The sequence below is a fragment of the Strix aluco genome, chromosome 12 (genome assembly GCF_031877795.1).
Source record: "Strix aluco isolate bStrAlu1 chromosome 12, bStrAlu1.hap1, whole genome shotgun sequence".
Classification (NCBI taxonomy): Eukaryota; Metazoa; Chordata; class Aves; order Strigiformes; family Strigidae; genus Strix; species Strix aluco.
The window spans coordinates 4368414-4395629 of NC_133942.1; the positions used below are offsets into that span (position 1 = coordinate 4368414).

The 27216-nt window shown below is 41.5% G+C and overlaps 1 protein-coding gene across 9 annotated transcripts in view; it reads right to left on the reverse strand.

The window, feature by feature from the left end:
- Positions 1-27216, reverse strand: part of MYO9A (myosin IXA) — a 189299-nt gene that overhangs the window by 52839 nt on the left and 109244 nt on the right. For all 9 annotated transcript variants that reach the window (XM_074837279.1, XM_074837280.1, XM_074837282.1 and 6 more), the window contains 2 exons: positions 24471-24587; positions 14457-14591 (listed from right to left, as the gene is read on the reverse strand). In XM_074837279.1, the coding sequence (XP_074693380.1) occupies positions 14457-14591; positions 24471-24587 (252 nt within the window). The remainder of the gene's footprint in view (positions 1-14456; positions 14592-24470; positions 24588-27216) is intronic.

Below are 27216 nucleotides of genomic sequence, written 5' to 3' on the forward strand. Positions count from 1 at the left end.
GAATTGAAGAAAAAAAGGAAAAAAATCCTCCAAATTGCACTTATATGCTGCACCTTTATAACGATCCAATCAATTTTTATTGCTGTTTCTGCTTTTATTTTTAATACGCGCAAAAAACTTTTAAAAACATACGTTCTTCCAACTCTCCAATGTATCCTCATCCAAACTGAACATGAACTCTACATATATTATTTTCAGAATTAAAGACCCTGACGTGCTTTGAGACAACTTACAAGGAAATTTTTGCTAAAAAACTACAAAGTCCTGAATTCATTGTCTGAGACATGATATACCTTTACACCAATGATACATACTCTATGTATATGTGTGCAGGTGTAGAAGGAGTTTTTAACAGTCCTAAGGCCTTTTGGATTCAAAACATAATATATCCCATTGGAAAAAAAAAAAATCTTAAAAATTAGGAAAAACTCCACATTATAAATTTGATATTTTCTTTTAATTTTTTCTTAGGTTCCTGCAGAGCAACCAGGACACAGCAGGCATGTAGAATAACATTCACAAGTCCCTGCTAAATTATAGGCATTTAAAAATCATATATTTGACTAAGATTCATTGCATTTTTAGTGCAAATCAGGAAAAAAGCTTCTATATGGCAATCTGTAGAAGACTGCATATTTCTTGAGCAAGCCTGAGCTTCTCCTGAGTGATTTAAAAGAGAGAGATGTCGATGTGTGCAGCAGTAATGGGAGTCAGCACCATTTATCAACCAGCCGTTTAATCAGATGCAGGGCCCATTAGTCCCAGCTTTGCCCACTCAGGACCGGTCCTGAGCACCCAGAGAGCAATAAACCTTGTCATGATGATAAAAGAAGAGCCTTATTTTAGTGCTGATGGGTGGCTGGTGCATGTTATTTGCCTTATGTATTTATAATCATGACTCTTTGTTGAACTACTTGTATAGGTGCTTCACATGGTCCCCCCCCCCCCTCCAACCCCATTATCTAGAATTTTAAGTCTGCTTATATATAAACCAGGCACACACCTTCACTCTGCTCTAGAAGCCCTCTAGACATCCATAGCTCCACATGGGATATTAGGCAGCTGCACAGTGAACATTTCTATGAAACTATTCTGACCACACTAAAAACTTCTACTACTACAAATATCATTGTGAAATAACTAATCAGCGATGCCAACTGTTGGTTGGTTTTTTTTTTTTTTGTTTTTTTTTGTTTTTTTTAAATATACTCCAGTAAATGACCATAAAAGACCAGAGTTCAAGGTCTCTTCTTCTTTAGGCTCATTTTCAGCTCTGCCACAGATGGTGCAATGACCTGAGGCCAGTCATCATGTGCCTCCGGGCCTCAGTTTCTTCAGCTGAAGTTTTGGCTAATTTTCCCTGCTTTGCTCTTCTTTTTCCTTTGGGGTGGGTCAGAAACACTCGATCCCAGGCTGCAGGATTGTTCCCCACCTCTGTCTGTACACTGCTCTCTCCTTTCCATCCCCAGTGCAACCTCCTGCTGTACTGGCCAAATACGAAGAGGAATTAAAGTCCTCAACTAATAGCTTTTTCTATAATAATTTAAATATACACTCTCATTTCAAGACAGGTGGGTATGCAGGAACTATTCCAGAGCAATTGCTCCAAAACTTAAATGGAAAAAAAATTCTCCCCCGCCTTTTTTTTTTTTTCCCTAGCATTTTTCCTGTTATTGGTTTGATTGCCTTCAGAATCACAGCCCAGAAGAAATAACTATGGCTTTGTGACTGACTGATATAATTGGGTGTTTGCTGGTCTGCAGAACACTGTGCAAATTGACCACATAAAGGCAGAAGTTTTAGGGTAAAATCATTGTTGTCCATATTTATAAGTTAAACTTACTCAATTAAGTTTCAGTTGTTAATCTTCTGTATGAGTTGTATATGATTTCTATATGATCTTCTTTCTACAGAATTCGGGAGATATCCTTAAAACCTACCTCCAAAATATTCCTTCCCTTCTGAGTACAACAATAAAGTTTCTGCCATCCTTTGATGGATGCAGGGCCATTGCAGAGCACTTGAATATTAAGGAGTTAGATCTAAACAACATGAGGTTTTCATTTAACAAACATACGATCAAGATGAAGACAAATACTTACAGCCCGTTCAAACATAAAACCCCTCAAACTGGAGGTTATTTTAAAATCAGCTTAAATTTATACCTTGACTTAAAACTGAGTTATGTTTAGGGGAACATTCAAGTGTCTTATTCCTAGAAGACCATCTTTACATCAAGAACCAAACTGTTAACATGACCAGTATCTGCAAAGTTTCTAGTGCAGTAAAGTCCAGAGAGTCCTATTTTTGGCATATTTACTCCCAACAAAAATGCACAAATTTACTCCTCCCATCCCTGGATAGCTGAGACCTGGTCTGCTGGAAGGTGAAGCAATGGAAGTTCACCAGAGAGGAGAGCACTCAGCTCTCAAACTTGGCAAAAGGAATTGAGCAAAGAACCAAAAAAAGACAGGATTTTTATAGGCCAGCAGCTTCATATTTTCATTTAATTATTGGGTGAGATGCTACTGATTGCTCTCCAGGTGACCTATATAGCCACCACGAGTAGATTAATGCTTCCCAATTGTGCATTTAGAAACAATTCTGCTGTCCTGACCGTGATGACGTTGGCAGTACGTCAACACTGGCACTGCACGTCACCGAAGGGACTTGTTCTGATGGCATGAGCACACTCACTTCCCAAACGCTGTCACCCAAATCAGAACAGGGTTGTGTTGCCGTAGCTGCATCGGCACCCTTGCTGCAGCAGCCAGGTCAGCAAAATTGAATAATGTGGATTTGGCCTCTGACTCAGCTGAAGCTCAGGAGAGAAGGGGGTTAGTGACTTCATCTTGCCTCTCTTTAGGGGAAAAAACCTCCATATAGATCACAGAATCACAGAATCATCTCGGTTGGAAAGGACCTTGAAGATCATCCAGTCCAACCGTTAACCCAGCACTGACAGTTCCCAACTCCACCGGATCCCTCAGCGCTGGGTCAACCCGACTCTTCAACCCCTCCAGGGATGGGGACTCCCCCCCTGCCCTGGGCAGCCCATTCCAACGCCCAACAACCCCTTCTGTAAAGAAATCCTTCCTAAGAGCCAGTCTGACCCTGCCCTGGTGCGGCTTGAGGCCATTCCCTCTTGGCCTGCCGCTGGTTCCTTGGCTCAAGAGACTCCTCCCCCCTCTCTGCACCCTCCTTTCAGGGAGTTGTAGAGGGCCAGGAGGTCTCCCCTCAGCCTCCTCTTCTCCACACTAAACCCCCCCAGTTCCCTCAGCCGCTCCCCATCAGACCTGTGCTCCAGACCCTGCACCAGCTCCGTTGCCCTTCTCTGGACACGCTCGAGTCATTCAATGTCCGTTTGTAGGATATGTACTTCATTACTGCATTCGATATTTAGAAAGATGTGGCTAAGCAGGGAGGTGGCTCATAAAAAAATGCACCATAGTATGAGTTTTTCTTGTTTGAAAGGGATGCTTTCCAGAGCTTAAAATGCTCAGACTAATCTGAATAAAACACAACTTGTGATGTTCAAACATAAAAAAAGACACAAAATGCAGATACAGACTTTGAAATGCATATATACTCAGAATATGAGCATAAATCTTTACTGAATGTCACACAGCGTTATCTGAGGCATATCACCATGTAAAATTTGGGTACCATATAAACAGAATGTGACAGAATATCCAACATTTTTATATATGAATATTAAAGGAACTCCAGTAAAGAGATAAGCACTGTTAAAGAGAAACCCTGCCTGCCTACAACTGACCCCAGAGTACAAACACTGCTTATACTACTCAGAATAATGAATTTAAGATTAAAATATGCATGTTGAGCATCAGGAAAACCTTCCCAACAGGGATGCAAGTCTTGATGAAAACCCTACTGCTAGGAAGAGAAAACATCCGTAATTTTATAGTTGAATGTGTAGAGAAACAAGTCCTGTTATCTTTACAGGAGCATTGGACCATTCTGTTATCAGGACCTTATTTCAATGCTGAGCCAAACAGAAACATGCTCTAATCTGCAGCAGAATTAAAGGTTTATGTATCTTGAGTGGGAGAAAATACCCACAAGCGCAGCAGCATCTTGGAGGTGCTGGAAAACATCTCTACACATCCACACATGCTCTATTATAAACTACCCCATATCCAGCCATGGCTAACAGTAAGTAAAATCAAATGCTAAAAAGCATAATTAGAGGAGAAAGCGTTAAATTTTATTTTTAAGCTCATCGTCTAGAGTATCGTGCTCACTGGGGGCTATTGCTCCCAAAATCATATTGTAAAATTAAGAGGTGGTTGGAGGGAGTGATCAGGAGCTTGAAAAATTTAGGAGGAGAGGAGCATGGAAACCAAAGAAGAAATGAAACAGGAGAGATGTGATAAAAATACAAAATAAGAACCATAATGTTTCCCATCTGTCTTAAAGCACAAAACTGAGGGATTAGTAAATTCAAATCAAAAGGCAGTGAAAAAAAATCCGGCCTCAATGTAAAGGTGTGGGTTTTTCCATGATATATGAAATCTGTTGCCCTATGACAGGCTATCAAAGGTAAAAAATTTGCCATGGTTTAAAGAGGCCTGGAGGGTGTGGGGCATCCATCCACACAGCCTGCAAGCCAAGAGCCATGAAAACCTCAGCATTTCAGTGCCCAGGAGGCAGACATCTTATACTGTAGGGATATTGCCATTAGTCACAGTGAAAATTAAGAAGCATCCCCAAAAAATAACATTTAAAACCCGAAGACAGGGATGATGCTCTCTCCTCTTTCCTGGGGATGAGGCAAGGCTGATGGGAAAAAGAGCAGTAAAACGCAGCATGCAGTGCTGTTTCAGGTTTTATCAAGTCCAGCTTGGAAATTAGAGCATATTAAAAAGAAAACATAAACCAAAATGATTAATTATTTGAATGGAACTGTGTACAAGGGAAGTATAGCATTTTCTGTGTTCTGTTTCAGAAATGCTCGAGTAAATCACAAGAGCAGAGGAAAACCCAACCAGCTCATTCACCTCTTACCAGACAGAGCTAAATAAGCCCCAGGAGTTTATCTGCCCGAGCCTTTCATTGCTGAGGCATAGGAAAACCTTGTTTACACAATGAAAATTCCCAAAATAAAGTGGGAAATCAACTGAAAAATTCCTTTTTTCCATTCCTTAGCTCCATGTGGGAACACTTCCCATCACGTTCCCATCATAAAAACTCAAGTAATCCAGAGCCATGTGCTCCAATGCGATCGATAGGCAGATACTTTTGGATGTCTAAATATATATATATTTTGCCTAAAAATTCATGACTAAACAGAAGGGTGTGAAATTCCTCTCCTTTTGATTCTAACACTGTCTGCTTCAGGCAGCGTCTGCAAAGTAAGAAACTAGTAATTAAACTCCCTTCCACGTCTCTCTCCATTCCTAACTGACTTTGCCAGTTTAAAATAATCTCAAAATATTCTTAAAAAATATTACAATGACACCCACAAAAATATAAACCTTTGCAAATACAGGCTTGGAGCCACTAAACAAGTGTATAAATTGTTTATGTCTTGATTGCTTACCTGGTAACAAGGTGCCATCAAACTAGGAGATGCTGATGGACAAGAAGATATGAAAAATGCCTCGAAAAGCTCAGTTCAAAAATTAGAAACAAAGCCATATTTTGCAAACTATATTGAAAATTTTCCAGGAAAGAACAGAATATTTAATGTTTTAAACATTACATTAAAATAAGTCATTGTTATATGATAAACTAAAGGAGATAAACTTGGTAAAAGCTCCTTTCTGGATACATTTGTATACATTTGTATCCTAAAATCCATCTTGGGGAGCTTGGGAAAGCTTTTCCAAGGCTGGAAATGGCAGCGAGGCATGGGGGAATCTCTCCACCCAGGATCCATCCACCCAGGAATGAATCCATCCCACGGAGGATTAACCGCTTGTTCAGCAGGCAGGCATCGCGAGCCAGTCCCAGCAGCTTCATCCCACCATAATTTGATAATTAAAAGGAACTTAATATGATAAATCCTTGAGATGGGAAAACCTTATTATTAGAGAGCTCCTGAATGAACGAGACCAGTGTCTGGTTTGGTGCTGGTGCTTATGTGCTGCAGACGAAGCGGATGCCTCGAGTTCCTGACATCCCTCCAGAAGAGGATGCCGAGGCTGACGATGCCGATGTTTTCAATTTATGACCAAGGATTTTTATGTTTGTTCTCAATTTAAGTAGAAAAGGAATTTATACATGTAGTCATATATAAAAAAATACATATTTTTAAATAATGTGCCACAGACACAGTATATATAAATATGTATCCACATGCTCTATAAATACACAATCTATAAACAGGTTTATAAGCTGCTCTATTTTAATGACACCATCTGGCAATGCAGGGGTTCTGATAAACAGCCTTCCCCTGTATTTCTTCTGCCAGCCTGTTTTAAGCTGCAAACCCCTTACAGAGCATTGGCAGATGGCTTTGAAGCAAAGGTGCTCCTTGAGATGGTCTTCTCCTTTGAAATGACCATTTCAGCAGCTCCTCAGTCAATTTGGTTTTGAGGCTGATCTGGTTTGATTCCCACTGACAACTTCCCATCTGCTTTACGTACACAGTCTGAGACTTTAATTTGTTGTAATTTGGTTTGTCCAGCATTAAAGAAAGTGTTCTAAAATAGCAGGTTCAGCCCAAGGTTTCATGCACGTGGCCATATGAGCTATGCCAGCTCTGCAGCATCCATCTCTGAGCTCAAATCAGCTCCCTACGCTTCAGTGGCAACAGCAGGTTTCCATCATAAATTATATTTTGCTCTCAAAATGGGGAAAATTGGTTTTGCATGATTCAGCTGGCAAAACACCATGAACTCCTTCGCTCCCTTTGCAGGAGCATCCTTCTTCCCAACCTGCTCTTACAAGAGCCAGGAGAAGCATGAGCCTAAACATGCTGCGTGATCTGCTGGCAGATTAATTTCTTTAATTTCTTGCTATGCAAATTAAAGAGGAAAAGAAATATATATATTGATGCAGTCCTTGCAAGATGTATCAGGCTTAGCAAATGTGAACGGGACCTCCACAGTGGTCATGGTCAACACCAGACTGGTCGTTCAGGTTAAATGTCTTCTTCACCTTTCAGTCCCAATTAAAACTTGTGTCTCTAAATACACTTGCTCCAGATTCCTCTCTCACACTTACAGTGGGCTCATAGTACTCCCTGTTTCATATATATACACACACATATATATAGTTGTCTTATGCTACCCCTATAAAATATTGTTACCATGCCAAAACAACTGCCCAGGCAGGAATTTTGCACGTAACAGGTGAATGAGCCATGGTCAGGATGGACCATCCAGTTCTGCCTCAATATGATGTTCTTCCGGATGGGTTGATGTATTTTAGAGGTTTTCAGAGGTTTCTCGTTCATCTTCTTGCTTAAAAAGAAGGGAGCTCACACTGCATAATGTTGTCCTATGAAAATCCACCAATGTGCATTGAGGTCCTCTATTTTTAAAGAAAACCTGTTGATCACAAGTATTGCTAGTGCTTTTTTTTCCTGAAATAACCAAAGATTTCACTCTGTCATTACCTAATTTAGCTCAAAGATATAGGGAATGTGCAAGAATTTGCCCATGACTGTAGTTCTGGACTATGACCCTAAGAGAGCACTATAGAAGCATCCTAGATCATCCTAGAGCACACCTAGTGCTCTCCAAAGCAGAGTGTGCATTGGGGTGTGGGAAGAAAATTATGCTATGCCATTAATAAATAAAAATTGGTGTTTATTTCATCTTCATCGCATCCTTTTTTAATTTCTATTTTTTGAGGGGGTTTCATAACATACGTAATATTAGTACATGTATATAATTTGAAAATAAATAAATATACATGTATTGGACTGCATCTCAGGAGCAGGTGCCAGAGGAAGGTCAGGTTCAGTGTTCCCAGGACAAACCTGACCCCAGGGTGCAGGGCTCCAGCTGATTTAGGGGGACAGGACTGTCCCCTGGTACAGTCCATACTCACATATATTTAGCCAATATATTTGAGTAGGAACCACAGTCAGCAGAAAACATCATCTAACTGGAAAAAGTCAAGGAACCATCTCAGAGAAGAGGAAAAAAGGGCCCAAGAGATGATGACTTGGGAGAGGGATAACAGCACCTGGAGCAAGGCATCTGCAACTTGGAGAGCTCCAGGAAGGAGCGTGGGATGAGGGATAGAAACGGGGATTTGAGCGGAGGAATTGAGGCAGTTTGGGGAGGACACAGCACTGCTGCAAGCAGAGCCCTGGGATGTGCTTAGATGCTGTATGGGATACCTGGTGACGTTCCCCTTCGCTTGTCTGGCTCACAAAAAACATCAACAAAGGACAAGACATGGGGGCAGCACTGAGATAATCTCTTTATCAATATAACCTTTGCTTTTGCTTGCTGCAAGAGACTTAATTTCTAAAGCAGCACACATTCCAAAGTCACTATTGCAAAATTGTCCCACGTAGGTGACAAGCAGAAGAGACCATGACCGTCGCAGTCCTCCTCCCTAACAGCTATGTTTCCAACACACACAGCAATACCAAACCCTCTTCAGATCATCTGCAGCACAAACCACCTCCAACCCCATACTTCACTAAGGAAAGGACTGTGTGGAACCCGCTGACCAAAAGCCACGTGCAGTATAAAGGGATGATGACCACGTTGAACCCGCCTGTTCATCTCACTAGATTTTTGCACAAATAGTTCTTCTCTAGCACGACTGTGTTTGTTTTTAATTTTTTTATTAAAAAAAAAAAACAAACCAAGGGTGGACTTTCTGTTGTCCATCTCTGAAATCAATTCTGCTTTTTTCTCTTTCTCGTAGGCAAAATATGAGCTTGAACCTTAAAATTACACATTACCCAACCCAACCTCGGTGCATTTATCTCAAGAGTTTTATACGCTGTCAACCAAAATGATGATATTTTCACAAACACTGGGCTTCACAGACACAGTACTTCTCTGCACTGGGCTTAAATTAAAGGTCAGGAAATCAAACAACAAAAAAAAAAGCAACCCAAACCTGTTTCTTTCAAATACCTAATTTTAACGTAGACAAGATATAGAAAACTGCTGCATCTTTTACACGAACACATCTCACCAGGAAAGCTTTCTAGAGTATTTTCTGGTGATATTTTAAGCACGTTTTCTAATTTGTCTACCTAGGGTGCTGTTACACAGAGTTAAGAATACTACTTCTGGGGTTTCATATATTATATATGGCAGGAGAGGTTGGAACTAGATGGTTCTTTAAGGTCCCTTCCAACTTAAACTACTCTATGATATTACTGTATATATACATATTATAATGTATTATGATACATTCTATGAAATAACGTATCATAGAATATTATATTTTATCTATATATTATGAACATTCATTATCTGGAAAAATCCAGGAACATGGGGGTAGCAAAAGAAGCCTCTCTGGACCCAGCCCTGGCCATGAAGCACCCCAGGAGGGGAGGGACCCAAGCCAATGCTTTGGGGAACTGATGATGACCAGAGCCGTGTTTTATTTCAATCCTTCTTTTTTTTTTTTTTCCCAAATGTGAGTTACATACGATGGCGTATTGCCAAATAATAAATCAATAACTTGTGCAGCTTGTTATTTCTCCATGTGTCATATGGCACACAGCTGACGGCAGCATTTTTCAGAGGGCATCCGCTCTCCCATCTCCAATGAAAACAGAAATTTGAACCGAGCCTCCCAGTCCCCAACAACTGACTTCTGATGGTTGGGCTTTTGTCTTCAGAGGCAATGAAGAGGCATTTACACCTAACCAGAGTGATGAGATACAGAAAAGACCCTTACTGGAAAGAAGACAAAAAGTGCTCCAAGCAGTATGAGAAAGAACCTTTTTCATAATTTATTTTAAATTTATTTAAATTTTCGTATATTACTTTCTCTAAACGACATGGAAGGCTGCTGGGAGACAGAGCAGCATGGCCTGAGAAACCCTGCATAGCCAAGATGCTTTAAAATATTGCAGGCATAGCAGCCATTTCACAGACACCTATCACTGCGTCCTGTGACAAGTCAAAGCTTTTTTTAATTAATTCACTCCCAGTGCAATGAACAAATTGTTATAATGTTCATGATTTAGTCCAGACTGTCAGATTTCTCTACTTATTACACAGGACCAGTAAAACCTACAGATGTCCCCAAATATTCACGGAGCTTTAGATGGCTCAGCAAACATTTCATAGGATGTGTTACCTTTATGAAATGAAGTTTTTCTATCTGAGCAGGCCGAGGATTGGCAGCTGGGACATCAAGCTCACCAGGGACCCCACCAGAAAACAGACTTTGCTCAACCCCTGAGCTCATGCCATTTGATTGCTTTTCACATAATGTATTCTTTTTTCCAGTCTCAATCTCAGTTACTCATCTTTTTTTTTTTTAAACAATAAAAGGATGTCCTTGAAATTAAGGTTCGGTGAGTAAGCAAAAGGTAGAAAATGGTGTTGAAAAGAACTTAAACAGCAATGGCTGTGGGATGGAAAGCTACGGGATGACTTCTCTACCTTTGCAATGTATCAGTTGAAACAGGGAAAGGTGGGTGGGGTGGGGGTGACTGAAAAGCTGAGTATCGGATGAGCCTGAGCAGGGATGGGGGAAGATTGGTGAGGTCAAAGATGACAAAATTTGGAGAATAGGATACATCAAGAAATAAAAACTTGTATTCTTGGCCCTCAAACTGTCAAAGATCTGGAAACTTGGAGGAAACTCCTATCATGAGTGCTATGTTACTGGTGACTTCCAAACAACATCTTCATACACAGCAATTATTTCGTGCAATGTCCAAAAAAAACCCAAACAAAAGGCAAGTTGCAATACAAAATTGCTATTTTCCTCTCCCAGATGCACCTGGGTGTTATCTGACATCGCGACAGCTCTGGGCTTGTCTGCTCTGCAGAGGAGGCCACTCAAGGAGGCCACGGGGATGGAGCAGCCGCCAGGGAACAGAGAACCGCCAAGGTGTGATGCTCTGATAGCGCCTAATGAGACCAAGAGCTATGGGCACATCTCGCCTGAGTCACCAGCCTGAGGAAGGAATGAAACCATGCTGTCTGGAAGGCCTAAACACGTCTGCACTTTGTGTGGAGCCTGATGAAGGACACTCCATCCTCCTGCCACCCAGAGCAAGCACCGCATCAGGCAGCAGTTGCAGCCACCAGCTGCAGCCCCTCATCCAACCTCCACCCCATAAACCTGTGAGATACATTGGGAGAAGAAAACCACTCTTGTTACGTGACAGGGCAGGCTGTATTTAAGTTACGTTTCCTGCAATAGCAAACTTTTTAGATTAATAAATAGATCGTTATGAGTCCAGATCCAAGAGTTTGCCTATACAGATAGAGCGGGATTTATGAGCCTGGGCTTTACCACCTGGTTAGGGTTTGTCTTTCCTGTACTCTCCCATCATCTGCTAAAGCATATTCCCATGTATCATGAATCATCACTAAAGCTTCCTTAACGATCCAGAATAGTCGGTTTAAAAAGAAAGTGGTAAAGAAATATCAATAACTGTCTTTATCCAAGACAGTACTCTAACATTTACCATTTTTTGCCTTCTCCTCCTATTTTACTACAAACAGAGGGCAGAGATGCGTCATCCTTATTCTCGTGGTTGGTTTAAAGAGAGGAGGTTGCTATTGCAAAGACCTTTGCAGACTCTCGGGACGCAGCACAACAGCAGCTGTATTTATAGGAGGCATCAGGCTGAAGCCAGACTGCCCGAAGATGCCTCAGTCGGTTGTTTGCAAACCACTGGAAATAGAGTTGTCTTCAGACAGAAGGTTTAAAAACAGATTTGCAAGGCTCATTGTATTAGATTTCACCAAAGAAAAAAAAAAGAAAAGAATGGTTAAAATAATCCCACGCTTCTGTTGGATGACTTTGTTGTAAGTATTTTGGTTTCCATAACATCAGCAGTATGCCACAGCATCAATTACATCATGGCTAAATACCCTTCTTCTACACAAATTCTATTATGATTTTAAGAAAAATCCTTAGTGAATATTTAAATTTGTTGTTTCATTTAGCAGAAGTGCCCAAATATCTCAGCAATCTGTCTTCAGCCTCCTGTAAGCTTTGGAGATACAAGAAGCCTGTCTCTGGATGCAGAGAAGGGCCCCTCCAACTTCAGGTACCCATCACCAATAACCTCACTTGTTTTTCAGCTATCAAGACCTCAAATAAACCCTCGTAAAGCCACAAATATCTCTGATAAATTCACAATTCAAAGTAATATAACTATCTTGATGTCTTGAAACACAGTATTAACTACCTAGTCTTCATCTGTAGACTGGCAACTATCATTAAAAAGGCAGGGTAATCTTTTGGCCAGCCAGGAAGGAACGATATTCTGAAGACCCAAGATCTGAATATGTATCATCAGTTTTCCTTCCATCAAATCCACTCCTCCACATGCAGCACATAATTCCAAGAAGAGGAAGAGAAAATGATGAAGCCATACGAATAATTCACCCAAGAATTAGCACTCATGCAGCTGTACAGTTATTTATATTTATAAAAAGCAAACTATGTAGAGATGACCGTATTTCCCATCAGCAGAACTCGCAGTGCTTCAGCCCTAGATAGATGACGTGCTCCAGCATTAAGAACTGGAACAAGCCCTTTGCAATCAGATGCCTCCACAACTGCTCCTCTCATCCATACAGCAAATACTGACTCTAATGACTTCATGTGCTTGACAGATTTATAGGAGAAAGCTAATTAGGTCACTGGTTCTAAGCTGGTCCAAGGAGAATTACAGATTGCTGCAATCAGGAGGTCTGCATATACCCTGGGCTCAGGGAGGAACACTGACCTGCTAAAAAATCCCAGCCCGAGCACCAGAATTCCCTCATGCATGACGGCATCTTGGCTCACGCCTGCGAAGCTGGTGGAGGCTGCCGAAAGCCAAGTGCCCTGAAATCCCACCTCACTGAGGTATCACCTCTCTCCAGCTTTCAGGAAGGGTCCTCCCTCCCCAGGTCTTTTCTAGAAAGTGTATCAGTTACCTTTATAGGAAAATATAGCTATGTTGGATTTGCAATAGTTTTTTAGTTTGCCTTTTTATAGTGCATAATGGTAAAATAGACCCGTTCTTAGAAATACAGACAGGTAAAACAGACAGGTTTTCCCACTAACTTCTTAGGGCATTTTTTGAGTAGGGTACATTGGCATACAAAGACCAGTTAAATAACTGAAATAAAATGGGTCTGAGCAGCTTTGCTCCACTTTCATGACCAAAAAAAGAAGTTACCAGAGAAGCATCCAACTCCAGAGCAAACATCCCCCAAATGATCCACTCAGGCCTATAATGCTTATTTTTGACCATCCTCATATTCAAGGAGACTTCTCTTTCTGACTTTTCAGATCTCTTATAACACTGTAGAAGCCCAAAATGAAACTATCTCAGGGTTTCTGGGAAGGGCTGGTTTAATTCTTTGATCTCAGCTGGACTCAGGCTGCAGAGCACAGCTCATCACATGCTAGCTCTACCGAAACTAATGATAAGGAGGATTTCCTTTGACCTCACCCAGAGAAGAATTTCACCTGAAGGGAGGGCATGCAGACTGGCATTAAAAAAAAAAAAAAAGGCAATTTGAAAGTCTATAACATATTTACAGTATTGTAGAGCCCAATTATATGTTGTGCATTCATGAAACAACATGTACTTTAGCAGTTTTCTTGTCCTGCTTGTTATTAAATAACAAATGGTGTTTGGAGAAGCCTCCTCCCATCCTAATTAATAGACTATGCCATCTCGTCGTGTATGTTACCTGCTAAATTATGGGCTGTATTTTTGTTATCTCTCTTACAGCACATTAATTTGAGGCTGGAAAGCAACACTCAGTCTCAGAAAACCTAAAGCAAAGCTTAAAGTTCAACCTTTCCTAATCTGCCATGGCTATTGAAGGTCGTAAGGACCTCAAGTGTGACCTTGCAGAACATGTATGAGAGTGACATTTCCCCTCCCTCCCCACAAATTAACACTGGAAAGCAAAAAACCACCAGAAGATAGGGGTGGCATTTTCAACAGATGTCAAAAAATAACTTTTATGTGATATAAATGACACGACAAGAAGCCCAGGCAAAGGCAAGAAAGAAATTGCTCATGGATGAGCCCTCTGAGCATATATCAAAGAGACAAAAGAGCAATGGTTAAGGTCTTCATGGTGTTTGAGGATACTTGTATCCCCAAAATATTTATTTAAAACCAGCAAATCTCTGGCTGGATTTTATTTTACAGGTAGCAGTAAGTCATATGGTAAATCAGAAGTTAAATTTGAATAATTCAGTGTACACTCCTTAACATAAAAGAATTAAAGGGGCAATTTAAGAACTTTATCAGCGCCACAAACTCGTGTCAACACTCACTGACATCGGTGAGTAAATATTTCCAGACCTACCTGTTCAAGTTTAAAGATGTGTTGGTTAAAGTAGTGCTGCAAGCGCTCATTGGCGAAGTTAATGCAGAATTGTTCAAAACTATTATTTTCATAGTCTTCAAACCCAAAAATATCAAGTACTCCAATGGATAAAGTCTGCAAGGAAAGTAAGAATGAGGATTAGAATAAAATCACATGAAGTAAATGGATTTTTTGTACTCAGTACATAATCAAAAGCATACAAACAGAATTAAATATACTTAATAGCAGGACTTTTAATTTTTACTGGAATTGTTGATATTATGCCATCTGGAAGACTTCACCTACATCAGAGAGACAACATGTAACTTCAGATATCTGGAAAAATAGCCTTTTTCTAAAAGAAAAGTCCTCTTAGAGTTGTTTTTTTTTTTTAAATTTATAGACAAATTACCATTTTTGAAGAAACCTGAACCCAGTTCCAAGTTATTCTATTGGATCTAACACAGTATTTATCCTTTGAGGGGAAAAAACAGGGATAGGATTGGGAAAAAAAGCTTACACCGTGAAGACAGCCCACAGAAACATGCCTACAAGGTGAATACAGGATGTCTAAGCAAACATGCTCCAGCTGCAAGTCTTCTAAAGAAACACCTGCGTGGGATTTGCATGGAAATAATCCATTGCAATGAAGGAAAATAAGTCTGGTCAGAAGTAAAATAGTATCAAATATAAAATATCCACCTTGCATATCAGATGGATCAGATGAATGTCTCCCACTAAGAAGCGTAACCCAGATGGACTGATTTTTGGAGATGTTGAGTCACTTTACAGCCGTAACACAGAAAGAGTAATGTTGCTGAAAAAGTGGGCTCAGATCCACCCCTTGAGTCAGGTTCCTTCATAGTTAAAAACTTTGGCAACAGAGCTGTTAGGCAAATAAAACAAAAGCTCCTTCTCTAACCTAATGACCCAGGAGTGTGCTTTCCCTGCCTTCTGCACCCTTTGAAGACTCGGCTACTGCTTGCTTTGAACGAAGGTCTCTGGCCAGGGAAGGGAACCAAGCCTCATTTTCCATGGATACTGTCCCAGGGCCCCGTACTCTGGCACAGCCATCCCAGCCCCTGCCACCAGGACACAAGAAATGCTCTACAGGAGCAACTCAACACTCCTCCCAGCCCAGCATCTCCAACCACGGCAGCAGGACATCTCATCCTGGTGTGATGGATGCAATCCTCCTGTTGGAATGAACTGCACTTTGGTCTGGGCAGATGCTCAGCAAACCAAAGTTAATCAAAGACCAAAGGTCTAACCAAAGTTAATCCTATTGTGTGAGGCTATCAGTGAGAATTCAGCACTAAAACCCCAAAAAAACTCGGTTTGGCTGGAGACTGGGCTGATAAGCGGACAAAACTGCATTAACACAATAAAAAATCTGACTACAAATCAACCGCTTTACACTATAAACATCGTCAGGGTCCGTTGAGCTCTCCCTCCATGGCACCTGGCTGCACGGCGATCTCCCCTTGACTAGGGACACCTCTCAAGGTTACTCCTTGAGGCCGAGAGATCCCTCACTTGACACCAGGCATCAATGGCTGGGTAAGTGACATTTTTTGCACGCATGTAACATTTAAGATACATATAGTAAGCTTAAGTGATAATCTTTGCATCCCATACTAACTTTAAGTGTAGTAAATAGTATTGACCGCCAATCCATCTGTACTTATGAAATATTTTACATACCTAACTTTACTGGTTAGCACTCAATAAACTAACTGCTAACTCAGATCTGAGTGATCTCTGACTCTTCTCCTGCAACACCTGGGTATGTCAGCATGGCTCTTCTGTGGTTCATCACCCTTTTCTACCAGCACCCACAATTTTGGGATGAGGGAGATGGCACCTCTGTGCTCCCTTTAGTTCATGGGTAAAGAGGTACCCATCCTTTTTTTCCTTTAACCCACGGACACTATGATCCCTCACAGCCTCTCAGGCCAACTTTTAGAAGTTCACGACAGAGAAGTGTTTTCTTTTACTAAATCCATACCCCATAACATATATAGCAGGATTTGGTGAGCTACAGTTCTAAAATGCCTTTTTTCAACCACTTTGATGATTCAGTGAACCTGAACTGTATCCCACCCCAGGCTTTTCTCCAAACTGAAGAGTCAAAGCCTGTTTGGTCTCTCCTCTAACAACAACCTCTTGAGACGCTCTTCAAGACGTGGGTGCACCACGTTTTCTATGTTGGCAAAACAAGGTCAACACTGCTGCGAATTCACAGCTTGCTTTGCAACCTCCTGGCTCCCTCTCTCCTCCCAAACCAAGCCTGCTCCCCCACTACCAGCCAGGCAAGGGGCAGCAGTGGACCCCTGGCCATGCGTATGTTGGCCTGCAAGCAAGTGCAACCCATCACTCCCTGGCTCAGACTATCCTTCCTTCCCTTAATGGAAGTAGAAATGTGGCCCTTTCTCCTCCACGTAGGCACTGGTTTTCATAAAACTTGAGCCCTCTGCCTATTGGATGAATTTGGTAAACCCAGAGGAAGAGGGACATGGGGTTGTGACAGGAGATAAACCTCATCAACACAGGGAGCCTGGGTGAAAAACAAGCTTAAGTAGGTATCATTTCTGCTGCAGCTTCCAAACCTGTATATGACTGTTCTGTTAAGCAAGTAATTAATAATTAGTTACAAATAAAACTCAAGAGTGTGTCCACCTAGCAAGCCTGTTGTCATCAGAAATGGGGTGAAGAGCCTGAAGAACACGTGCATGGAGAGCTCCACCAGCAGTTCATTAGTGGACCATGCTTGGGGGACTAACCAAAGTCATTTCACTTATACATGGGCTCTGTTTATATGAGACAATTAATTAAATAAAAATATTAAGAAAGGTAAAAGCATTAGCACTGGTCAAATGAACCAAACCTCAAGCAGGGAGGAGAAACACCTCCTCTGCTCCACCTCAGAAGAATCTGAGAGCTGCCAGGCACACTGGTTTTAATTTTATTGGTCTTATCTGCACTCTGGATTTCATAAGACTACCTTCCAAAGACTATCCTAACTCCACTGCCAGAAATATAAAACAGACTATCCAGAAGCCTCTACTGCAGCTTGTCCCCTTCAACAGATCACGTAATGTAGGAGGAAAATACCCCTGTGCTCAGCTCCTGACCGGGGAAACACCTAAGGCTGGAACAGACACAGCTGCTGTGGGCAGAAGCTTTGTGTATGGACTTTGGCTACTGGAATAAGTGAAATCACAATTAAAAAAGCATATAAGGACAACAATAAGACTCTAACCCATTTTTCCAAGAGGTCTTTTACTACCTTATCCTTCATCCAGGCTTTTGCCCCTATTCCAGGGCCAGTCAGACTCTACGCCCTCACCCCCAGCCATGCCATGACAAGGATGACTACTGAAGGTCCTTGGCCAGCTTCCCAGGAGTTTGCATCACTTGGCAAAATGCCCATGAGAAACAGCCGTTTGACCAGAAGATGGAAATTGGGAAGCCACTGGACCAAGGCCTGGGCCTGGCAGAGGGATCCTCTCTCACTCGCTGCTTTCCAAGTCAAGCATCCTTCTCCTGCTCGTCCCAATGAACCCTTTTGTTCACAGATATACTCATTAAACAGCAGCCTAACAAGCAGAAATCTTCTTCATCTCTTTTTGAAAATAGATTTCAGTAAGAATTCTTCTTAAAGTCTTTGTATAATTAGCAGCTCATATTTTATCTATATTATACATGGAAAAAGTGATGATGGAAACAGGACAAAGTGACTTTTTCTTATCCACGACACCAATGCTCCATTCGCATTGCCCTCGCGTAAGCAAATCCCAACCCCAACCACTCCACTGCCATGCAAGCTTCTCCCTACGACCCACAAGAGCTCCCTAAAACTACCCTAGATACCTCTATTGCACTTCATAAAAACAAGACTTAGAAGATAAAATGCTCACACTTCCAGAATCCTTATGGAATTACAGACATCAGCTTTCACAAGTGCCATACTGATGCTCTGTGGAAATAGTTAAGGCCCTGCCACAAGTGAACACTGTAAACTGAACAAGGTTTTCAAGCTTTCACAAACATAATTTAATATGAAATAGCTGAGTACAAAAAAACCTTCCCTCTTTTTCAATGCTAGTTCATTTATTGTGTTGAAACTGCTAGAAAATACATTTTAATGTGTGTCTGTAAATACATTTATAAAGCGAAATAGAAGAGTTACTACTCTTCTGGGCTACTTCATAACTTCAGTTATAACTTCAGTTATAAAGAAATCCTATTAAAATATTATATTTTGAAGTTGTCTTTTTATAATTCTTTTGCTGGCACCCAAAATTAAACAAGCTCAGAGAGATAACACAGAACTAAAAATAAAAATAATGTGTATTTATCAAAATCACTGCAGGTATCAAACCACACGTACAAGACGAGCATGCTTAATTCTGCCATGGTTGTTACAGAGGGAAAACCAGCATTTTTCTCACATCACTGATTATGTGGATAACTCCCGAACACCTCCAGAATATAAATTTTAAGATGTGGGGTTTTTTTTTTACAGTTTCACACCAGAGAAATTAGGGCAGAGCTCTGTGGTGAATCAGGTCGTTTGGCCTCTGTTGCAGGAGGCAGCACTGCAGACTTCCCCCCCAAAAAGAGGTCAATGTGTGTAAGTTGGTAAAACTTTTAAATATGAGAAATTGGGAATTTATGTCTATTTTTCTGCTTTCTGGCCAAAAAACTCTCATGGTACCTATGCAAAAGGGTTAGATCTTTTTTTTCCATTATAAAGCAGCACAAACCTACTTTCTTATAGCAAGGTGAAAAAAAAATTATTTCCATTGAGATAAGTGTGAATGAAATTATTTTGTTAAACTGCCCGACAAAAACATGTAATCTGGCTGTTTTTAAGATTAACGTTGCAGTCCAATATTTAAAGAAAATAATCAAAGGCATTTTACATTTACAAATCTCATTCTTCAGTTTCAAACTGACACTTTGAATGAGGGCCATAAGGAAATCATGCAAAGATATAATATAATTGAGACCTCAACTAGCCAAGTCTAATTTATGTGTTAATGTTGTTCCTTTATAAAAGCTAACATTTAAAATTAACAAGTGTGCAGCACGGACAAGCCTGCAGCAGTCAACTCTATTACTGAGTATATAAAATCTATAGTGAAATTCCTGTAACTAAAAGTGTACGTCTACAAGGATTTTTAAAATTTGAGTGAACCCTGGGTTAGTAAGCACTTTCTGGTTGAGATGATAAAAACTGACCTCATGCTTTTCTAAAAACGTCACAGCCGTAACATTTAAACACCGAGCATGACTTTTAAGGGGTTTGGCAAACAACGGTCTTGAAGCTATGACGTGCTCTCCAATTCCCAAAGCACCAATAAATATTGGAGCTGATTTATGTCACCCCGAATGCACGCTGGTGATGTCATTCTATCACAGAGGCATATTTTGGCAATCACAAATAGTTTTGCTTAAAATTCTGGGGAAAAATACTTTTTATTATTATTTTTAAATTTTTTACCTGTTTAAAATTTTTATTTTTTTTACAATATTCCAAAGCCAATACTGTAAAAAACCCCCAAACCAAGCCAAAAAGCCATCACCACTAAATCTAAAAGGACTATTCCGAAGTACATCCCCATAATATACATGATGACCTATTATATAAAGTGAAAGGCAGTGATTTGCTACAAATTTGGAAGTTGGGACCTAAAAATAATGAACAGATGGGCATTAAACCTGCTGTGTGTTCAGCAATTCTTCCTCTGTTTCAGGTCAGATAGCCAAGAATTAACTAGATGATTAAATCTAAACGAATTTTCTACACGGTCATGAATTCTTTATGAATTCAACCATGAATTTTCTTCATGGCCGTTCATTTAAATGAACTTTCTTCATGGCCATAAATTCACATTCACCATCATCCATACATACGCAGCACCTCATCTGAAAACAACAGCAGGGTTATTTAGGAAGAAATTAAGACACTTCACAAGAACCAAATGGGAAAAGCTTAAAAAAAACCCTTGGAAGAAATGCCTCTGTTCCACCACGATATACCCTATATCATCATTTTAAGCAACGAGACAGACTTCCAACAATTCTTAACCTAATTTATGGAAGGGGAATTAAATAATAGACTCTCTGAGGTTTAGTAATCTAGTTCTCAAGAGGAGAAAAAGTCTCCAACCTCATTAATAAAGGTCAAATTTCAGACAGTTTGTAGGGGATCATGAGAACATAAAAAAAGGTAAAAGCAATAGAGAGAAGACCAAGGAAAATGGAGTTGGAGTGAAACGGATACACAGCAGCACTGCTACGAGCATAAAACAAGCCGTATCAAATAACTTATTCACAACTCGGCTCAGAAATAACATGCTACGAATCCTGTCAGCAAGCAAGATAAGCCAAATCCCACTGTGTTTTCCCAAAATAATTCACTGTACATTTAACTAAATTTGGATATCAAAGGTCTGATTTACATCTTCCAAATACTTGCTTGAAAAACAGTGGAAGAACGACAGCCGGGTGTTTATTTTTTTTTAACCCAGCTTCATCTTTTGATCTTGTCCTTACTGCTAACATCAAATAAACACACATATTGGGATACGAAAATTGTCTCCATTCCCATTGTCCCAGGCTCTCCTAGGGTTTGGACTTTGTTAGGATCTAGGTTTTCTTCCCACCTATCACCGCACCACCTAGTCCACCAGCAATTAAATAGGCTAAACTAGCTATAAACAGCCTCCTCACCAAATACTGTCTGCACCAATGAATATTATATCCACCACTGGTTTGGTTGAGCATGAGTTTTGGTCTACATGGTCGTCCTAGGTGGCTGGGGCAATGCTGCTCAGCCCCAGCAAAAGGACTTTGCTGGACGCAGAGATGGCTGCACGTGTTTCAACAGCACGCGGATCGGAGAGCAAATCCGGCTTTTGTGTGCGTGCCATATGTGCACCTATAAGTATTTGTTGTCTTCTGCAACCTCCAACCTTCACGTCAAAACCCTGAGTCACCCCAACCAGGTGAATGGTAGCTCTGGTCAAGCCAATTTCTGTAAAAGCTACAAGCTCTCCACGAGTGTTTTTATAGGACAACTGTGTATGACCACTGAAATCAAAATTTACACTCATAAAGAGATATACTTTCATATTCATTTTTCTCATCAACTTCAGAAGCAGTTCTCCTCCCATATACACTCTGAATTCAGATGGGTTTAGGTCTTACTTTACCTCTGCATAACATGACTGCCATATGAAAAAGCCCTCTGACAAAAATCCATCATCTGACAACCTTCTGAACCTTCACAACCTGTAGGATTATTTCAAAATGGATCTTAAAAGTCAGAGGAATATTGGTGGCAAGCATGGGCTGGATTAAGCCAGGACATTTGCTGCAGGGTGAGTCGCATATTGCCCACCCACTGCAAACTCAGGAGTCAGTAACCTTTCACAGTGAGGTGCAAGACTGTATTTTTTTTTCATAAATCAGAGACTCAGGGTGTTTAGGAGATTTTTTTTGAGGGAGCTGGTAGATGCCAGCAAGTAGATGTCATCCAAGCGCTGAGATCTTGCTTTGCAGCGAGGACCTACTCTCAAGGTCTGGAGATGCCCCTGCTCCCAGTCCACCTTCCAGTTACTCATTGGGGTTGCCCAACCTCAAGACCACATATAGGAGATTAAGAAAAACCTATATCCTCATCTGGGGTTTCTCCAAGCCCAAGATGAAAAGGATTTCAAGAGGATTGTGAAGTGGTAGGAAAAACCAAATTAATTGGCATCACCTCGGTTCCTCCAGGGCAGAGAAGCGTGGTAATTGCTGGTTGGTGTCTCAGCGGCAGCCGCAGAGCCCAGGATGCCCTCGGCCACTTGCTGGCAGTGACGCTATTCCTTGAGGGCAAAAGAGCAGTTATTCCCGGGCCTGCCTGGTCCAGGCAGGCACCTCTCCTCCCTCTGTGCTGGAAGGACCCAAGCCGGGGGCTAAAAAAAGGGGTGAGGAGGTGACGCTGTAGAACAACTTGAGAGAAAAATGGCTAGTCAATGTTTAATGAAGCTGCTCTCTGCAGCTCTGTGCAATGCACATAAACTCTCTCTTTAACCTCTCTATCCATAAAACAGGCAGGATTCATGCATTTTCATGATTTCTGGGGACTCATGAAAATCAATCAGTGATCATAGAGGACTCTGAAGATAAACCTGATTACACTTCTGTCTCTAGAAGTAGATATTTCTTGGTATTTTGTGCACTACCTTCCTGTTTCAGAAAACCTGGCCCACGTACAGCCCAGGACTGCCTCGCTGGATCTCGCTGCCGGTACGAGCCTGCACGTTCCTGCAGCTCCGGGTCCTGGGCGTTTGCCAGCGTAGGCGGATCTGCTCTTGCGCAAGGGCAACACCGCTCCCAGCGCCCGGCACTGGCTGCCTGACCTGGATTTTATGGCTACAAGGTGCGATTTTGAGCAAAAAAAACCCAAACAACGAGTCAGAAAACTGGGAATTGGGAATTCATGAGATGATATAGGGAGACAGGCAAGAGGAGGGTGGTTACGCTGCACAGGAGTCTTGGCTGGAGGAAGCAGAGGGTTAATATGCAGCAGGAGTGCTGGAATACAGCATGAATTTGGGCTGTTCTGGCTCTTACCTGCTGCAATTTGAGGTTGGGAACCAAAGTTTAATGGCCCATAAACACCTACTGTTGTGCCTTGTTATTACAGACAGGCTAAGCAAGCAAAAGTCTCCCAGTCTGATTTTGTATTTACATATTACAGAACAGATAATACAATAAATTGGATCATTTAAAAAAAAATTATTTAGTATTTGAGATGCGTTTCCTTCTCAAAACAAATCCACCTTTTCTGTTTCACCAAATACACCTACAGTGTTGAGTTTGGTTTTTTTTTTCTGACAGCCTAGACAAAACTTTTGATGACTTGGAAAAAAAATCATGAGAGAACACAACATTTTTGGTAAAATATTAAACAGAGGGAGAGGAAGCATGTGCAGTCAGAAGACATGCTGGATGTTACCCGCTTTAACAACCTTTCTTGTCAGAAAAGCATATTACCAAATTTTATATGCATGTATTTATTTCCAGTCTATAATTACACTCTGCAAGCATTTCTATGGAGTTAAATAAAGGACCAGCTACACTGCAAGCCTCTGCAACTTCGGCCCTACAGCATAATTCAAACATAATGTTAGTGCTTAGCAAAACAATCCTCCTTTTGGCAGCTGCAGCTTCAGCTTGGATGTACAACCCCCCAAAAAACCCCACAGCTGCTGGCCCATGCCCAAAATTTCCAAGCCAAGGGTAGCTGGTGAGCTGCAAGCCCGTGTGTGCATGGACACATCCGTGCACCCGTGCTTTCTGGGGTCAGCATCCCCCTGCCACGACAAGCACAGATGAATACACGAGACGTCCTGGAGAGGATGTTCCGGGTCGTGGCATCCAGCTCCTGCTATCGCAGGAAATGTCATGTCATGTCATCCCTTCCATCAGTGCCTTGGGAAAATGATCCAGCACCACGCTGGCTTTGCTCTTCCCAGTGTAACCTTTTTTTCCCCAATCTCGCTTTCCTGCTCTTTATAGATGTGCTATATCAGTACCTACCGACACCACAAGCTTGTTCACCTTTTCTAATTATTTTTATGGAGCAACTTCATCAAAACACCTTGCGTTAGCAAGATTTCCCTTTTTTCCCCTCAATTATATAAAGTCCTATAGTTTTACACACAAGGGGGAAAATTGGCATGGCTCCTGGAGGGGGTGAGGGCACAGGCTTTTGTGGCTACAACAAAACCTCTTTCCCAGCCACTTTGAGGATATATTATTCGAGGTGCTTCACCCTTTCTGGCTCAGCAAATGCCACTTAAAATAACAATGTACTCAGTCTAAAATATTAACCGAGGAAAAACTAACTTTATGTTAAGCAACGTGCTGCTAGGAGCTTGGGTAATGTTTTATCCATTAGTTACCTATTTTAAAAACACAAGAGTGTAGCCAAAAGAGCTGCCGAGACGTTACCTTGGTGCTTTCCTCCATGTCCTTTGAATTGAGGAGTGCATGGTTAATTCTGAACACTATCCAGTCGAACAAGGCGCTGTACAAAGATTTAGCCATGGAGTTTCGCACGGTCACAGCCTGAAAGAGAAAAGAAAAAAGTTGATTGGAAATGATTCCTGCTTTGCACTAAAATGGGTTTATGCTTCCCAAGCTTCCACGTCCGACAGTCATATTTCTCCCTTGTCAAAGCTTTTGTCTACTATTTTAATTTACACCGCATACGCCAACGGTCCTGACGCCATCAGGAGTTAGTTGCAATCCCAGGGCCATAAGATGTGCCCCCTGACTTTGGCTTGGTTTTCTTTGGTGCATTCAAGTGAGATCGCACCATAAATCCCATCACTGGCAGAGAAAGGAAAAAGATTTTTAAAAAATAAATATATATATATATATAAAAAATATACATCAAGATCCTTGAAGAGTTTACTTGGGGAGAAGGAAAGAGGAGGGTGGATATTGCACAGCAACGATAGCAAGTGATGTGAAAGCACACGCTGGGGCAGGCAGTGCCTGGTACCAGAAGAAGGGTTACAAAAGGAGAGGCTAAAACCGCTATAGTAAATCTTTGAGTGTTACTGAAAACGTGAAGTTTTCCAGGTACTGCCAACGGGAGCTACAAATCACAGCAGGCAGATTCACTGCTCCTCCAGCACTTCTCCTAGAAAGAGGAGTAATACCTCTAAAGAAGGGCCATCCCCACCATGGTGCTCTCAGCCATGGTGCAAAGAGATTTTGCTCAATTAACAGTGATGAAAACCAAGATCAAAGCAGGATACAAGGGCTGCACTTTCCTAAAGACACACGCATTGGGACAGACACCTACACACATAACTGTAAAGCAGTAATTCATATTTAAGGACTATCTTTGTTCTTGCTGCTTGTCATTCTTCCTTGGTTTAAATTACTACCTTGAGTGCTATCACAGTGCTTTGGTACACACTAATCACCTAAAATCTTATTATACCAGCTGTGACTGTTAAATTTTGTTGAATTTTAGCCACTGTAGAAGAATAAGCAGGGAAACAGAAGGTTCACGCATAATTATTTCAATAAAGCCTTGAACAAATGGGCAGCTTGTCACACATTGCCTTGAAATCCTTCTGACCAACCTTCCCTTTCACAGAATCACAGAATCATCTCGGTTGGAAAGGACCTTGAAGATCATCTAGTCCAAGCATTAACCTAACACTGACAGTTTCCAACTACACCCTATCTCTCAGCGCTATGTCGACCCGACCCTTAAACACCTCCAGGGATGGGGACTCCACCACCTCCCTGGGCAGCCCATTCCAACGCCCAACAACCCCTTCTGCAAAGAAATACTTCCTAATATCTAGTCTAAACCTTCCCTGGTGCAACTTGAGGCCATTCCCTCTTGTCTTATCACTCATTACTTGGTTCAAGAGACTCATCCCCCCTCTCTGCACCCTCCTTTCAGGGAGTTGTAGAGGGCCATGAGGTCTCCCCTCAGCCTCCTCTTCTCCAGACTAAACCCCCCCAGTTCCCTCAGCCGCTCCCCATCAGACCTGTGCTCCAGACCCTGCACCAGCTCCGTTGCCCTTCTCTGGACACGCTCGAGTCATTCAATGGCCTTTTTGGAGTGAGGGGCCCAAAACTGAACCCACTCATCGAGGGGCGGCCTCACCAGTGCTGAGTACAGGGGTAAGATCCCTTCCCTGTCCCTGCTGGCCATGCTATTGCTGATACAAGCCAGGATGCCATTGGCCTTCTTGTCCACCTGGGCACACTGCTGGCTCCTGTTCAGCCAGTACATCATCTTTAAGGTACATCATCTGAGTGGCCTTATTTCACTGACCCCAAGCAAAAGAATAAAGCTCACACAGCATCATTTGTCTTCTATTAGCTTGTTGCCACCTCTTTTTCCTTTAATTTTTGATAGCATCTTTTAGTGTGATCACGTGCTGTTCTGCCAATGTTTTGCACTTAATATGCAATTAATCTGGTACATGGCCTTGCTTTCTCTCCCTCTCAAGCTGGAACAGGAGAAGGCAGTAACATGGTCCACGACTGAGGATGTTCACAGCTCACAGTGTACATAAGCCTTCGTACTGCTGCTAACCATTGCTCGGTGACAATAAAGTGCTGTCAGATAAGCCACGTTGCAAGGATAATCACAAAATATCAAAACAATTAACAAGGAATTACTTGCTTGCCCAAAGAAAGCATTGCTACTAACAAAAAACAAGTGTGTGATGAAAAAATATGAGCAACAGGACCAAAAGGATTTGTTGTAGCGCTTTTAAAGACTGAGTGTGAGCTCTTGAAATGTCTGAACAAGTTTTGGAAAGCAGCTGACATTTAGAAACACAAACAGGTCTACTTTCCAGTAACCGTTTTTTCTTCCCTTTACTGAAGAAAAGGTTTTGGGGAGGGTTTTTTTTTTTCCCCCTGTTTTTATTACAAGCAACATGGGTTGTTGATGTTTTTATTTTTTACATTTTCCCAAAATGGGGGGAAATATTTCAGTGATTAATAGAAAATTTCAAGACCAGTTCTCTAACCCCACGCTCCATCTCTGCTTATTTGGATAAAACCAGAAAACAATCAGTGCCACTGTTACACCAGAAAAATCAGTCTCTGGGGAAAGATGAAGGCCAAGACCCAGGAATGTTTCTCGCTGCTGTAATGCTTTGTCCTAGCATAAACCAGCCCAATTAAGTGCCACAAGGGTGTGCAATTAAAAATG